This window comes from Myxocyprinus asiaticus, chromosome 6 (genome assembly GCF_019703515.2).
Source record: "Myxocyprinus asiaticus isolate MX2 ecotype Aquarium Trade chromosome 6, UBuf_Myxa_2, whole genome shotgun sequence".
NCBI lineage: Eukaryota > Metazoa > Chordata > Actinopteri > Cypriniformes > Catostomidae > Myxocyprinus > Myxocyprinus asiaticus.
Window position 1 is genome coordinate 53,738,652 of NC_059349.1, and position 15,184 is coordinate 53,753,835.

Sequence of the window (15,184 nt, forward strand, 5' to 3'; positions counted from 1 at the left end):
GCTACAGACCTCCAAAGTTCATGTGGCCTTCAGATTAGCTCAAGAACAGTGCGTAGAGAGCTTCATGGAATGGGTTTCCATGGCCGAGCAGCTGCATCCAAGCCATACATCACCAAGTGCAATGCAAAGCGTCGGATGCAGTGATGTAAAGCACGCCGCCACTGGACTCTAGAGCAGTGGAGACGCGTTCTCTGGAGTGACAAATCACGCTTCTCCATCTGGCAAACTGATGGACGAGTCTGGGTTTGGCGGTTGCCAGGAGAACGGTACTTGTCTGACTGCATTGTGCCAGCTGTGAAGTTTGGTGGAGGGGGGATTATGGTGGGGTTGTTTTTCAGGAGCTGGGCTTGGCCCCTTAGTTCCAGTGAAAGGAACTCTGAATGCTTCAGCATACCAAGAGATTTTGGACAATTCCATGCTCCCAACTTTGGGGAACAGTTTGGGGATGGCCCCTTCCTGTTCCAACATGACTGCGCACCAGTGCACAAAGCAAGGTCCATAAAGACATGGATGAGCGAGTTTGGTGTGGAAGAACTTGACTGGCCTGCACAGAGTCCTGACCTCAACCCGATAGAGCACCTTTGGGATGAATTAGAGTGAAGACTGCGAGCCAGGCCTTCTCGTCCAACATCAGTGTCTGACCTCACAAATGTGCTTCTGGAAGAATGGTCAAAAATTCCCATAAACACACTCCTAAACCTTGTGGAAAGCCTTCCCAGAAGAGTTGAAGCTGTTATAGCTGCAAAGGGTGGGCCGACGTCATATTAAACCCTATGGATTAAGAATGGGATGTCACTTAAGTTCATATGCGTCTAAAGGCAGATGAGCGAATACTTTTGGCAATATAGTGTATATATATATATATATTGTAATTTTTTAACTAAAACTATTTATAATTATTTCATTATTATAAATTGAATTATTGTTATTTGAGGGGCTTTCTCAGAAAATATTTATATATGCGATTAGTTGAGATTAATTTGATTTTATATATATATATATATATATATATATATATATATATATATATATATTAGGTTTTACTCATTTCATTTATTTAAAAAATGCACAATTCAATTTGATGGAATTTTGTTATGATTCTGAAATGCATAAATCTTAAAAATAGGCTAAAATATTTTTTTTAGTGTTCCAAAAATATTGATGACTCATCTTGCACTACACAGATTGCTGTCCAGTCAAATGCTCTCTAAAATGAGAATGTCCCTTCACCTAAACCACCTGCAACCGACCAGCAAGTAGCAAATAATGTATCATGACTGTGATGTAAACTAAAGGCTTTTAAAAATTAAAGGGACAAGCTATCACATTTTGATGAAAGATTGTGAATACATTTTTTTTTTCTCAAATTCAGCCCATAAATATGAATTACAAAAGTATATAGGGCCAATTTCGATTTAATGCTGATTTCAAATTACATTTGATTTACAGAAAATTCAATTTGTGTTATCTAATCAAACAGTAACTCAATAACTGACTTATTAAAAGTCTTTAAATGTTATATACTGAAAATACATGAATAATATTTGTTCTTCAGCACCAAATGTCTACACAGTTCTTTAGAACAACAGCAGTGAGATGTGAATGAAAACTCTTCAGATGTGAAGAAGCTCTTTGAAAATTAGCTTGCAAATTTGGCATTTTCTTTGAACAATTGGAGTGCTGTTGGAAAGAAGATATTCTACAGCTGAATGTAACAATATTTCCTCATTTTCAATGACTTTGAAAAATGACTTTTCCAATTAACTGGATCTCATTTGTTCAGGAGTGTCTGAAAGATTTTAAGTGATAAAATCTGAAGTATCTATTAATAAATTCACAGTTTTGAGTTTATAGTTGAGTGAAGGACTTTGTACCTTGTTGTGAGCTGAACTTGTAAATAACCTGAAATATTAAAAGTGCGAAGGATGCAGGGCGTGCTGAGTGACTCCAGCCAGGTCTCCTAAGCAACCAAATTGGCACGGTTGCTAGGGAGGGTAGAGTCACATGGGGTAACCTCCTCGTGGTTGCTATAATGTGGTTTGTTCTCGGTGGGGCGCATGATGAATTGAGCGTGGATGCCGCGGTGGATGGCGTGAAGCCTCCACACGCGCTATGTCTCCATGGTAACGCACTCAACAAGCCACGTGATAAGATGCACAGATTGATGGTCTCAGACGTGGAGGCAACTGAGATTCGTCCTCCGCCACCCGGATTGAGGCGAGTCACTACGCCACCACGAGGACTTAGAGTGCATTGGGAATTGGGCATTCCAAATTGGGGAGAAAATCAACAAAAAAACAGACATTTACACTGGCTTTTCCTCCACGATCAATTTGTAATGGTAAATGCAGAGAAAATCAACTGCAAATACTTGATTCATTATGGATTTAGGAATGAGTGTATTTCCTTGTTTTTGAATAAAGTGATGAAAGCTCAAATCTGCATTTAGACAGACTGGATTTACCCCCGCAGGGATTCGTCTTTGTTCAGAAACCAACTCATTATCTTCTTTAATAAGATATACATACACAGCACACATGAGGGTACAGCACATTCGTTCTGGGCGGCATCCAGTATGCAATGATAGAAATATGTCAACTGGTACAGTAATGTGAAAATAAAGGGGACACGTCCCAAACAAGTCAAGATAGGGAAAAACTTGTCATTCAGAGATGTTTGTTATCCACAATGAAAAGTGGATTTTAGTTGTTTAAAGCTGCCGTTACAAAGCAACGTCACAACTTGCCACATTATTATTATTATAGATTGCAACTGATGTGCGGTCACTGGTGTGTGATTATCCGATATTTAGCAACAGCTTTAAATATGGCTCATCCGATGGGTATTAAGAGTCAGAAGTACTCACTTTATGTTAGTTTTACTGTGTTGAGTCTTTTCTTTTTTACTCAAGTGTTACATAATGTGAAGCTAGTTTTGCAATGATGCCAGACTGTAATAAATCTTATCTTTTGATTTGTGTCAATCAAGTTCCAAATTTTAAAAAAATAATCACATGACATGAAGTACTTTTTTTATTTGTAAATAATTTAATTGACTGAATGATCCGAAATAAGCATTACAATATGATTATTAAAATATAAACCCCTTTTTGTGTGCTATGTATTGTTTTATGTTTTTTAAAGTATTTTGTGGTTAGCTTAGCAACATTGTTATATCATAGTCTATAGAGCGTATAGATAATTAGTATTAGTTAAGTTTTAAATGTAGTTTGCTACACTGGGTAGATTACCTCTGAATTTATCTGGTACTGATTACAAATTACATGACAAAAGTTGTAATCAGTAATGTAATCTTGGAGATTACATTGGGGGTAATATAATCAGATTACTTTTAAATTACTTTTGGATTACTTCTAACCTAACTCTTTTATTTGATGTCACTTGCATCTGAGTAGGATCATCTTAACATAAAAATACAAAGATGAATGTCAATATATTCCATTCTTTATTGCTAACAAACACCCAAGTGTGGTAAGAGATCAGACCAGTTATATTACCAACATTTTAGGGCGCTAATATATTGGATTACATTGTGATTACATTGTAATTGGGGATTTTTATGTGTTTGATGGACAAAATCCTTCCAAACACATAGCGATACATGGTTATATTACACACAGAGTGATAATTCAAATAATAATTAAAATCTTTTCATCAAGAGTTAAGAAAGTTAAGAAAACATGTAAAGTTTTACTTTACATCTTTTGGAAGGCAGAGTTTACACATTGATGTTTTTGCCCCGTGTCGCCTTAAAAGTGAAATTATCTCTGTACATCCACTGGTCAAATGCTGATTTAGACCGCTCCATCTTCAACACGTAAAGTCGGCATGATGTTTCCGATAGTTTCGGTACCCTAGGATCGGCGACTGTATGCTGACGCGCTGACATGCAGCACTCTTATCAGACATGTTTGCAGCAGCTTCAGTATATTTACCCTACCTGGTGCGATTGGCAGCACATTGCATCAGCTGCGTGGGAGACTAGGGTTCAAAGCCAGACAGTAACCACATTTGAATAATCAATGATGAGCATGATTCAGAAGTTTCACTTTTCCCTCTAACATTACTTTTTTACACCACTAATGGTTAAGGTAAGGTTTGGGTTTGGGTTGGGGGATAGAATCTATAAATATATGCTTTTCTCTTCATTGGATAACGTCCTGTAAAGCTGAAAACAACTTGCTTCACTACTACTGTAGCTTTTGGCGACCTCTTCTGGACATAAATGGAGCTCACACGTGCCCACGTGCCCTACAACACTTACCGCTTTGGCCACTGGGGGCAGTGTTTCGAAATTTCGGTCAACGTATAGCGATTACGATGAAAGAAAAGTCGGTCTACTCTTTCCGATTTCACTGTGAGATCAGGCTGCCATCTTCACCTGGCTAATGATGAGTATCAGGTCTGTATAAGAGTATCTGTCTGCCTCCCGCAAGAAGACAAGGAACACCCACTACACGACATGCCCACTCCAAGTAACAGCCCCCTTGGATAATAAAGCGATTCAATTGTCTAAAATAATTTTTAAAATCCTATGCAATCAGTGTATGATTTGTGCTGTCTTAACTGTGGAAATATAACAAAGAATAACTTTTACATTATATGTCAGAAGATATAAATGGTGATATTAAACATTTCTCTGTTTTGTTTTCCCCAGTTCGGTCACAAGTTAACCGGTTAGCCTAGCGTATGCTAGCTTCTCCTCCTCTTCATTTCTCCTCACTGTCGCCGTCCACTGATACGTCGGTATGATTGTATTCAACAGAACTTTTAAGTTGCGGTATATTTAATACTTTTACAAACTTACAATTTTTAATGTTTGTGGTTTGGTTTAGGGGTAGGTGTTGGGTTGCTGTGGGAAATAAACACAACAAACACAGTGTTTGAATGTGACAACTTGCTTCATGTATTGTATACTGTACAGTGTATGTTATTATTTGTATATTGTTGAGTGTAATTATGTGTATATCAGATGTTTAAATTGTGCTGTGTTAATCTGATGTTATTGTAAATTGGTACATGTCTCATCACTGTCACGACTGCTATGTTGATCGAAACTGCACCCAAGAATTTCACACACCATTGCACTTGTGTATATGGCTGTGTGACAATAAAGTGATTTGATTTGACATCCAACTGTTTCAAGATTCAATGATTTCGCTGGTTATTTTAAGGGGCCGTAACTTGTAGTAGGTATGCTTTATAGTGGGTGTGTCTTGTAGTTGTCTTACAGGATGCAGACAGACCCTTCTAAGTCTGTTTGCTATTTCACGACCCTCTCCCTCTCTTCTAAAAAAAATATCAAAAATTTAAAAAAGAGAAAAATTACGGTGATCGGGGGCCTGGGTAGCTCAGTGGTAAAATACGCTGGCTACCACCCCTGGAGTTCGTTAGTTCGCTAGTTCGAATCCCAGGGCGTGCTGAGTGACTCCAGCCAGGTCTCCTAAGCAACCAAATTGGCCCGGTTGCTAGGGAGGGTAGAGTCACATGGGGTAACCTCCTCGTGGTCGCTATAATGTGGTTTGTTCTCGGTGGGGCGCATGGTGAATTGAGCGCGGATGCCGCGGTGGATGGCGTGAAGCCTCCACACGCGCTATGTCTCCGTGGCAACGCGCTCAAAAAGCCACGTGATAAGGTGCGCGGGTTGACTGTCTCAGACGCGGAGGCAACTGGGATTCGTCCTCCGCCACCCGGACTGAGGCGAATCACTATGCAACCACAAGGACTTAGAGCGCATTGGGAATTGGGCATTCCAAATTGGGAGAAAAAGGGGGAAAAATCCCCCCCAAAAAAAAAAAAATTATGGTGATCACTAAATTATGAACAATTTACTGCCTTTGCCTAATAACATGTAATCATGTAATCCATAAAAGGTAACTGTAGTCCGATTCTTGAGTATTTTAAAATGTAATTTAATCCAATTACAAGTACTTTATTTTTGTAATCTGATTACGTAATCCAGATTACATGAAATCCATTACTACCCAGCACTGACTGCAAATTACGAACATTTTCTTCAAATCATTGAAGCTATCTGGTGAAGCTATTCTGCTACAAAAAAAGATGACATAGGGAATTTTACACCACACTACAACAAATACCAAGAAACAGCTTGTTACAGCAAAAGTGATACAATTTTGAAAACAGCTACAACTAAATTAGGCCACGTCCATGTTTGAAAACGCATCTTTTTCTCTATGTTTTGGCCTTCCGTCCACACTGAGATGGCGTTTTTGCCCGCATAAACTGAGCTTTTCGAAAACACTCTCCCAAGTGGATGGGGAAACGGAGATATCTGAAAACGATGACGTATTTGTTGTCATGTGACACAGTCAACCCAAAACATTCAAGATGGTGACCCAAATCGTAGTGCCGTTATTGTGCCTGAAATTCATTTTGATAGAGATGTTAAAGATAACTGTTACTCAGTACAACCTTCACATTGCATTCCTTCAAAGGCGACGGGAAGTTTATCTGGAATTGCTGTCCGGCGACAGAACATGAGGACATTTGCATTTCAGACCGTACTTGGAATGGCAATTTTTCGCATGCGCAGTAAGGGGATTTAAGAGTTTTCATACGTTTCAGTGTGGACGAGCAACTTGAAAACGCTTGAAAACGGCAGTGTGGATGGAGAGCGTTTCAAAAACAAAAACGCTGTTTTCAGATGTATACGGATTAATGTGGACGTAGCCCTAGTAGCATCACTACTTTTAGTTTAGTACACTTCAAACAACAACATGTGAACTAGCTGAGCATTTTAGCGTTAACCAGCTAAAACTCTATTTTTCTGCCTGCCGTATGTCCTTCAGACAGCAGTAAATAATGTTCTATGGGGGGCAGCTCTCAATATACCGGGCCATAAATTGCCCTGGCGGGGGGGGAGTGATTTCCCATCAATCTTCAAAACAGCCCCCCATTGCTAAAGAGGCTAATGAAAGAGCCGTGGACTGAGGCTGCAGTGAATACATTCGGCCTGTTAAGCATTAAGTGGCCGCTCACACACACACAGATCCGTTTAAGCGGCAGGAGGGCCTTCACTGAGGTATTCAACTCCAGCACAAAGAACCTGCCAGAGGAAACGCACAGTTCTACATCCTGCTAGATACACGCTGCGTCAGGCGGGTCGAGACTTATGTTGTCTCAACGCTTCCCACATGACTAACAGCGTTTCTATGTGTATTCAGAATGCTAAAGAACTGAGATAATGGCTTTGTTGCGAACCATAATGCAATGCCTACCTAGACAACATTTTAGGTTGAAAAGCGCTGAAATGCTAGGGGTAAACCAAAATAAATGATAAAGTTGCATCAAGAGTGCCTCATCCCATGATAATACTACTGTATAGCACAATATATCATGCTTATTCATTTCATATAACCCATATTTGTATGTGCAATGTGTATTTTGTTATCATAGCAAAATGCTAACGTCAGACTCTATTGGAATCAGCTGTGAGTGTTACTCGAGTCTAATTACAATAACACAACGTTACTACTACATACATGATAATACTACTGTAGAGGAGTGGTTCTCAAATTTATTTGTACCAAGGCACATCTTTGTAAATATTCAATTTCCAAGGCACACCATTTTTTTCCTCAAAATACAATGATGCATACATCCTCATAAATGTGAAATAAACTGTATTAAACCTGAAACACAAATCAGAAATTAAAAATGGACTTGAAACCATGGTAAATTATATCTGTGAAAAAAATATTTAAAACAAATTTACTACGCAGATTTCTTGGAATATTTGATAAAGGTTATTTAGGTTGTAAGGACAAATCAGGGCTCTACGCAATCATTTTTATTTAGGAAAAAATGCAAAAGAATAATGACGGATAAAAATAATATGGTGATTATAAAACAATGTTTGTTAATTTTTTGCAAAATTGCATTGACCTGGAATTTGCATAAGTGTGATGCCATGCAGCATCTTGGTAGTCTCATTATAAAGTGTGAACATTTCAACAGGATATGCAGTTTTAATAGGTTTTTGCAGTCTGGAAGTGCGTGGTTATAATGTTACAATGTGCACCTCTGTTAGAAGCAGAATAATGTTCGGTTCGGTGCACTGTCACCCTCTCACAGTTGTGCAAAGAGGCTCTTATTGTTAGTGACATTTCATGGTTATTTTTTTAGATTTAGCTTATCATGATGATTTAGACGAGGACGCTGACATGCTGTTTACTGGTATCGCGCATTTTATGGATTCATGCTATTTTTCTCAGAAACTTGCGTTTGAGTGTGAGGTTAAGACATCTTCCATTAATAATTAATTATTCAAAACACTGTCCGTCATTTTGATAGATAGGCCTACAAGCAAGAATCTCCGCTTAAATCATTTTCACGTGGCATATCTTCACTATCTCTCGGTCTATGCGTGCACACGAAAGAGAGAAGAGGGAGCGCTCGCAGCCGTGTGAGATGGCGCTTTGAATGCAAAACTAACTAACGTGCCTCTTTTAAAAGTACTTGGTATATGATGCAAGATGCATCAGGGCATTTTTATTCTGATTGTAGGTTGCAATAATAAGTTCATAACTTTGGGTGTAAGATCAGCTGTCACTAGCACCGGTGCAGCCAAATAATTGTCAGAATTCACATGCAGTAATTTTCACTCGCAAATGCTGGAGCTCTACAAATTCCATGGCACACCGGCACACCTGCCACGGTACACCGTTTGAGAACCACTGCTGTAGAGCACAGTCTGTCATGGCTTATTCCTTTCATATTTGTGTGTGCAATGTGTATTTTGTGCTAATTAGAGTATCAAGATGTTAACGTAGCAACATGCTAACGTCAGACTCTATTGGAATCAGCCGTGAGCATTAGTCAAGTCTAATTACAATAACACAATGTTACATACATGATAATACTACTGTAGAGCACAATCTATCATGGCTTATTCCTTTCATATAACCCCTATTAGTATGTGCAATGGGTATTTTGTGCTAATTAGAGTATCAAGATGTTAACGTAGCAACATGCTAACGTCAGACTCTATTGGAATCAGCCGTGAGCGTTAGTCAAATCTAATTACAATAACAGAACGTTACATACCAGTTTGAAAGGTCACGGTTTACATGTATAAAACCTAAAGTATTTATGTTGATACAGTATGTAAAACAAGTGCTAATAGAGGCAGTTCAGCTAGCGTCACACCATTAACGAGTGTGTAGTCGCATGGCTTCTTAATGTGTTAAATGTTTCTATTTTTACTGCTTATCAACAACTGACTGTGAAGAACTGTTTTGAACAAACAAATTAACTGTATGACTGGATAATCTGAAATTCTAAAAGAGTTTACATTTTTAGATATGTTTACATGAAACTGGATTGAAAATGCATAACATCCAGATATATTTGAGATTGGGGTATCTGGACGCCACTTGCTGAACTAAACATGCAACATAATGAGGACATGTGACAACATTGTAAAATAACAATGTGAACCAAGACTCACCACAGCCAATACAGAACACAAGTAGAGCTGCTAAAACCTGCAGCTCACCAACACCCAGAGATGACATCTTGCACCTAAAGAGAGAATGAGAGAATAGAAAAAAATAATTGTAAGAAAAATATTGGCTGCATCTCATCTAAATTTCATCTTTCTTCTACTATAGTAGTGTACTAGTATGTACTTCACTCATGATGGGAGAGAAAATGATTTTGAGGTTCACTTATAATATTAGTAAAGTTCTTTGTTCAGCTGAACTTTGGCTGACATAAAAATATGCACACTTCCGCCACATGCATTAATGGTAGTATAGCATGGCAATGGACAGAAAAGGAGTGATTACTAGTCACTTTGAGTCGTTGTTTTCCTATTCTTGATAGAAAATAATGATCAAACATATGTCTCGCTCAAGCAATCAAAAGGTCAGGCTTCAACAAACTTGAACAAGTCACGGGCTCTTAAGAAACACACGTCATGGGGCCTGGGTAGCTCAGCGAGTATTGACAATGACTACCACCCCTGGAGTTGCGAGTTCGAATCCAGGGTGTGCTGAGTGACTCCAGCCAGGTCTCCTAAGCAACCAAATTGGCTTGGTTGCTAGGGAGGGTAGAGTCACATGGGGTAACCTCCCCGTGTTTGCGATTAGTGGTTCTCGCTCTCAATGGGGCGTGGTAAGTTGTGCGTGGATCGCGGAGAGTAGCATGAGCCTCTCGTGCTGTGAGTCTCCGCGGTATCATGCACAACGAGTCACGTGATAAGATGCGCGGATTGACGATCTCAGAAGCAGAGGCAACTGAGACTTGTCCTCCGCCACCCGGATTGAGGTGAGTAACTGTGTCACCATGAGGACCTACTAAGTAGTGGGAACTGGGCATTCCAAATTGGGAGAAAATGGGATAAAAAAAGAAACACATGTCATAAAGCTTTGAAACCTTAAAAAACATTTTGTTTTGCACATGCTTCCAAGTGTGTTTCACACTGGCCAAGACATTTGATTTCACCAGCAGGTGTCACCAATGTTTGGAGTTTCAAAACCTTCAAATCACAGAATCGTTTGCCTATTCAAGAAGTCCAGTTGATTCAGAGCTCTGATAAGCTTTGAATTAGTCCTCAGTAACGCAAACAGTATCACACCTAACTCAAAGGAACACTAATCTCACCCAGGGTAACTAAAAAATAAACCCATGTCATAACATAAATGTCATAATTAACATTAAATGGAACTAACATATCTATAACCCCCAATAACTTTTAAATGTTAATTAATAACAACCACAAACAGATGTACCTTATTAATTATGCAATGACACAGTCAATATCAAGTCCTCAAGCATAAACAACAACAGACGTTAAAGTATATTACTGGTAAGGACTATAATTAGATGTAGTTTTAGCATCTGATATTCATTTAAATAGGTAAATGTGCCATTTTACCCTTTGAACCAAGAAAAGTGAAAAAATGCAGAAGTCTGATCGGTCCATAACCACTGAGCTACAAACGTCCTGGAAGCTGAATAAAACAAGCCAGAAATGAATGAAAGTGGGTGAGGGCGCGCTGGCTGTCACTGCCATTCTGTGTTTTTTGTAGACACGTGTTGAACCATATGTTCCGGTATACAAAAGTCCATTATGTAAGTAGTTTGGGGTAGTATGCAATGTTTTTGTTTTGTCCTGCCATGGACACATGCCTGTTTAATGTTTTCCGTATAGTAGACTCATGAACAGAGATGTTAACCAGTTGAAATGATTCCTTCAAGTCTTTATCTGTCACTCTAGGATTCATTTTTACCTCATTGAGCATTCTGCGGTGTGCCTTTGAGTAATCTTGGCTGGACGAGCCACTTCTAGTGAGAGTACCTATAGTACTAAATCATCTCCATTTATAGACAATTTGTCTAACTGTGGACAGATGAATATCTAAGCTCTTCTAGATAACTGTGTAACCCTTTCCAGCTTTATGCAAAGCAACAATTCTTGAGGTCTTCTGAGATCTCTTTTTTGCGAGGCATGGTCCACGTCAGCAGATGCTTCTTGTGAATAGCAAACTCAAAATGTTTGAGTGCTTTTTATAAGTCAAAGTAACTCTAACCCACACCTCCAATCTCATTTAATTAACTGGATGCCAGGTTTGCCAACTCCTGACTCTAATTAGCTTTTGTTGATGTCATTAGCCGAGGTGTTCACATACTTTTCCAACCTACACTGAATATTTGAATGATGTATTCAATATGTACAATAATTATACAATAATTTGTGTGTTATTATTGTAACTTAGATGAAGATCAAAAGAGATTTTATGACAAATTAATAAATAAATGAAGGTAATTCCAAGGGGTTCACATACTTTTTCTTGCCACTGTATAACAAACGTACCCATTTTCTATGTAAATCATTTGTAAAAACATTTCTTAGAGTTCTGTGTAATTTTAGTTTTAATTTGTTTAGTTGCTGTTGTTTGTTTTTTATTTGTCAAATTTCTGTGTAAATTCTTCTTCTTCTACAAAAAAAAACCTTTCTTAAATTTATAAAAATAGTTTTACAAATGGTTTACACAAAAACATTTCTACTCATGTTGCATGAATGAAATCTTTCTCTCCTCCACGATCATTTTTCAAACACAAAGTACTTACAGACTTACTCTGTGATGACAGTCATTCAGTAATCAGCAAAACAATCATGCATACACACACACAAACACACACACACACACACACATTCAGCATGCAGATTGAAAATGAAAAACAGAGGCTTTCTCTGGGGGTCGGTGTGTCCTTTAAAAGACACATGAAGCAGAATATGAATGTCAATGTAGTGACAGAACTCTGGTTAGAAAGTTTTTTAAATCCAACACTAGCCACTTGTCAGACAAACCAACAAAACACTTTCAGAATAGTAATCAGCCACCTCTCTCTATTTGTATAACTATTCCTTTTCATTAGCTGAACTTTCCTTTTGATGCATCACCATGGTACCGTCACTTTAAATCTCTCTGTCTGTCTGTCTCTCTCAGTGGGTGGCCTGTCTTTCTGTATCCTTCATCCTGTCTTTAATTCTGTTCTGACAGGAAATGTCTGGCTCCTGTAAAACTGCTCTGTAGTCCACCACTTTTACATACAGTGAAACCCAGATACATATTAATAATCAGTGTTATTATAACAACTAATCAACTGAAGAGAATTTCTATTAAAAACCACCATAATGGTGTTTACGAAGGCAAATATCACTATTAATATTGCATATATTAAGAGTTAGTAATTTGATCAAATATTAAATGTTCAGTGTGTAGCTCGTCCTTGTTCTCCAGACATGAATGATCTCTCAAATCATGCGGCTTGTGTGATGTTACTTTAAGAGATCACACTTACGCAGATGATAGCTTTCAAGCTACATCCACCAAACTCGGCACAGACCTTCAGACTGGTCTGGAATATTGTGCTTTGTCTTTTCTAACTGATCGGACTTACAGTTTTTGCACTGCAAAAGATCTGTAAAAAAGAATTCAAATGTAAACAAACCCACAAAAGGCCTTTGATCTGCTTTAAGTTGCCCTCTCTCTCACACACTCTCTATCTCTCTCTTTCTATCTGATGGTTTTTCTGACTATCTATGTGACAGTCTGTAGCTCAACTGGTAGAGCATGGTGCTAGCAATGCCAAGATCTTGGATTTGATTCCCAAGGAACACACAAACTGATAAAATGTATAGAATGATTGCACTGTAAGTCGCTATGGATAAAACCGTCTGCTAAATGCATAAATGTAAATGTAACCCTATAAATATAGCTGGCTGTCTGTCTCACTGTAATGTCGGTGTATACATTATACTTCAAACTTTTAAAACAAGTACAAAAACATTCAGATAAGGCTTTGTCCAGCCAACATTAAAGTTGGTCTTGACAGATTTTACCTATATAGTTTACTATATTATTACAACACTCTAGCAACCACCTCAATCAGCCTAGCAATGCCTTAGCAACTACCTAGAACATCCAAGAAAATACCTAGTAATGCCCTAGGGACCTCCCAGAACACCCTAGTGACCACCCCAAACACCATAGCAACACCTAGCCACCACCCAGGACACACTATCAACACTCTAGCAACTACCTAGAATACAACTACCAAGTACTGTCCTAGCGATGTCCCGGACTACCCTAGCAACACCATAGGAACTACCTAGCAGTGTCCTTACAACCACCAGGAACTCCTTAGCCACCACCTAGCATCTACCTAGAACACCCAATCAACTATCATGTGATGCCCTAGCAACCTCCCAGAACACCCTAGCAATCACCCTGAACATATAGTAATGGCCTAACAATGCCTTAGCGACCACCCGGGATACCCTAGCAACAACCTAGAACACCCAAGCAACTACCAAGTAATGCCCTAGAAACCTCCCAGAACACCCTAGTGAACACCCCTATCAACTATCTAGCAGTGCCCTAATAACCACCTGCAACTCCCTACCAACCGCATTGCAACTATCTAGAACACCTCAAGCAAAGCCCTAGCAACCTCCCAAAACACCTAAGCAACACATTAGTAACACCATAGAGACCACCCAGAGCAACCACCTAGCAATGCCCTGGAAACGACCCAAAACATCCTTGTATTTGTCTGGCAACACCCTGGAAACCACTAAGAACACCTTAACAATGGATTAGCAAATACTACGCAAGGCAGACAAGTCAAGAAAACACCAAGCAACTTCCAAGTTATGCCCTAGTAAAAACCCAGAACACCCTTGCTACACACTAGTAACCACCCCAAACAACCTAGCATTGCCCTAGCAACCACCCAGAACACCCAAGCAACTGCCTAGCAACCACCTAGCAATGCCCTAGAAATGACCCAGAACATCCTCATAACTGCCTAGCAGCACCCTAGAAACCACTTAGAACACCTAAGCAATGGATTAGCAAATACTGGGCAAGGCAGAAAAGTCAAGAGAAATGTCACATTTAACACGTACTGAAGGCTATTTCTTTTAAATTGCTAACAGTATCAGTACGGGGGGTAGCTTAGCAGCATGTAGCTTGGCAACATGATAAGGTCAGTCAAAACACCTCTATGAATTTACCCTGAATACCCTGGAATTCACAATCGTATTTGATCAAACTACACAATGATGACTCTAAGACATTATAGATATTACAGTTTTATTTTCTGTTAATGCTTGATCTTCTGTAAAGCTGCTTTGAAAAGATGTGTGTTGTGAAAGGCGCTATACAAATAAAAATGACTTGACTTGACCTCTACAGGGAAAATATGGAGCTAGAGAGAGAGAGAGAGAGAGAGAGAGAGAGAGAGAGAGAAAGAGAGAGAAGTCAGTTGGTTGAGAAAATGCCAACTCACCAGCTCAAGCCAAACAGAATCAGATAAAGACAGAGAGAAAAAGGCAGCAAAAGAGAAAGAAAACAGAACAGATAATACGAAAGCACCAGAGAAACAAAAGCGAGAATGAAGACTTCTTTACAGGCATGGGAAGGTCGTTGGAAGGCCGCTCTGAATAAAAGCATTTGCTAAATGACTAAATGTATATGTAAATGTACATTTGTCCTTCTTTTAAAAATTAATCTTAAACAAATTACAAATGTTACTTTTGACACTTTGATTAAAATAAATGGCTGCTAAAAATAGCATAAAATATTCAACTTTGCTTCAGGGCTAGTGAACATATTGGCAGAGCAAGT

General features: G+C 38.9%; 1 protein-coding gene across 2 annotated transcripts in view; it reads right to left on the minus strand.

Annotated features, from left to right (window-relative positions):
• The window catches only part of LOC127443014 (neurocan core protein-like), a 116,946-nt gene that overhangs the window by 59,886 nt on the left and 41,876 nt on the right, over window positions 1-15,184 (minus strand). For both annotated transcript variants that reach the window (XM_051701485.1, XM_051701484.1), the window contains exon 2: window positions 9,493-9,566. In XM_051701485.1, the coding sequence (XP_051557445.1) occupies window positions 9,493-9,559 (67 nt within the window). In that variant the 5' untranslated portion in view covers window positions 9,560-9,566. The remainder of the gene's footprint in view (window positions 1-9,492; window positions 9,567-15,184) is intronic.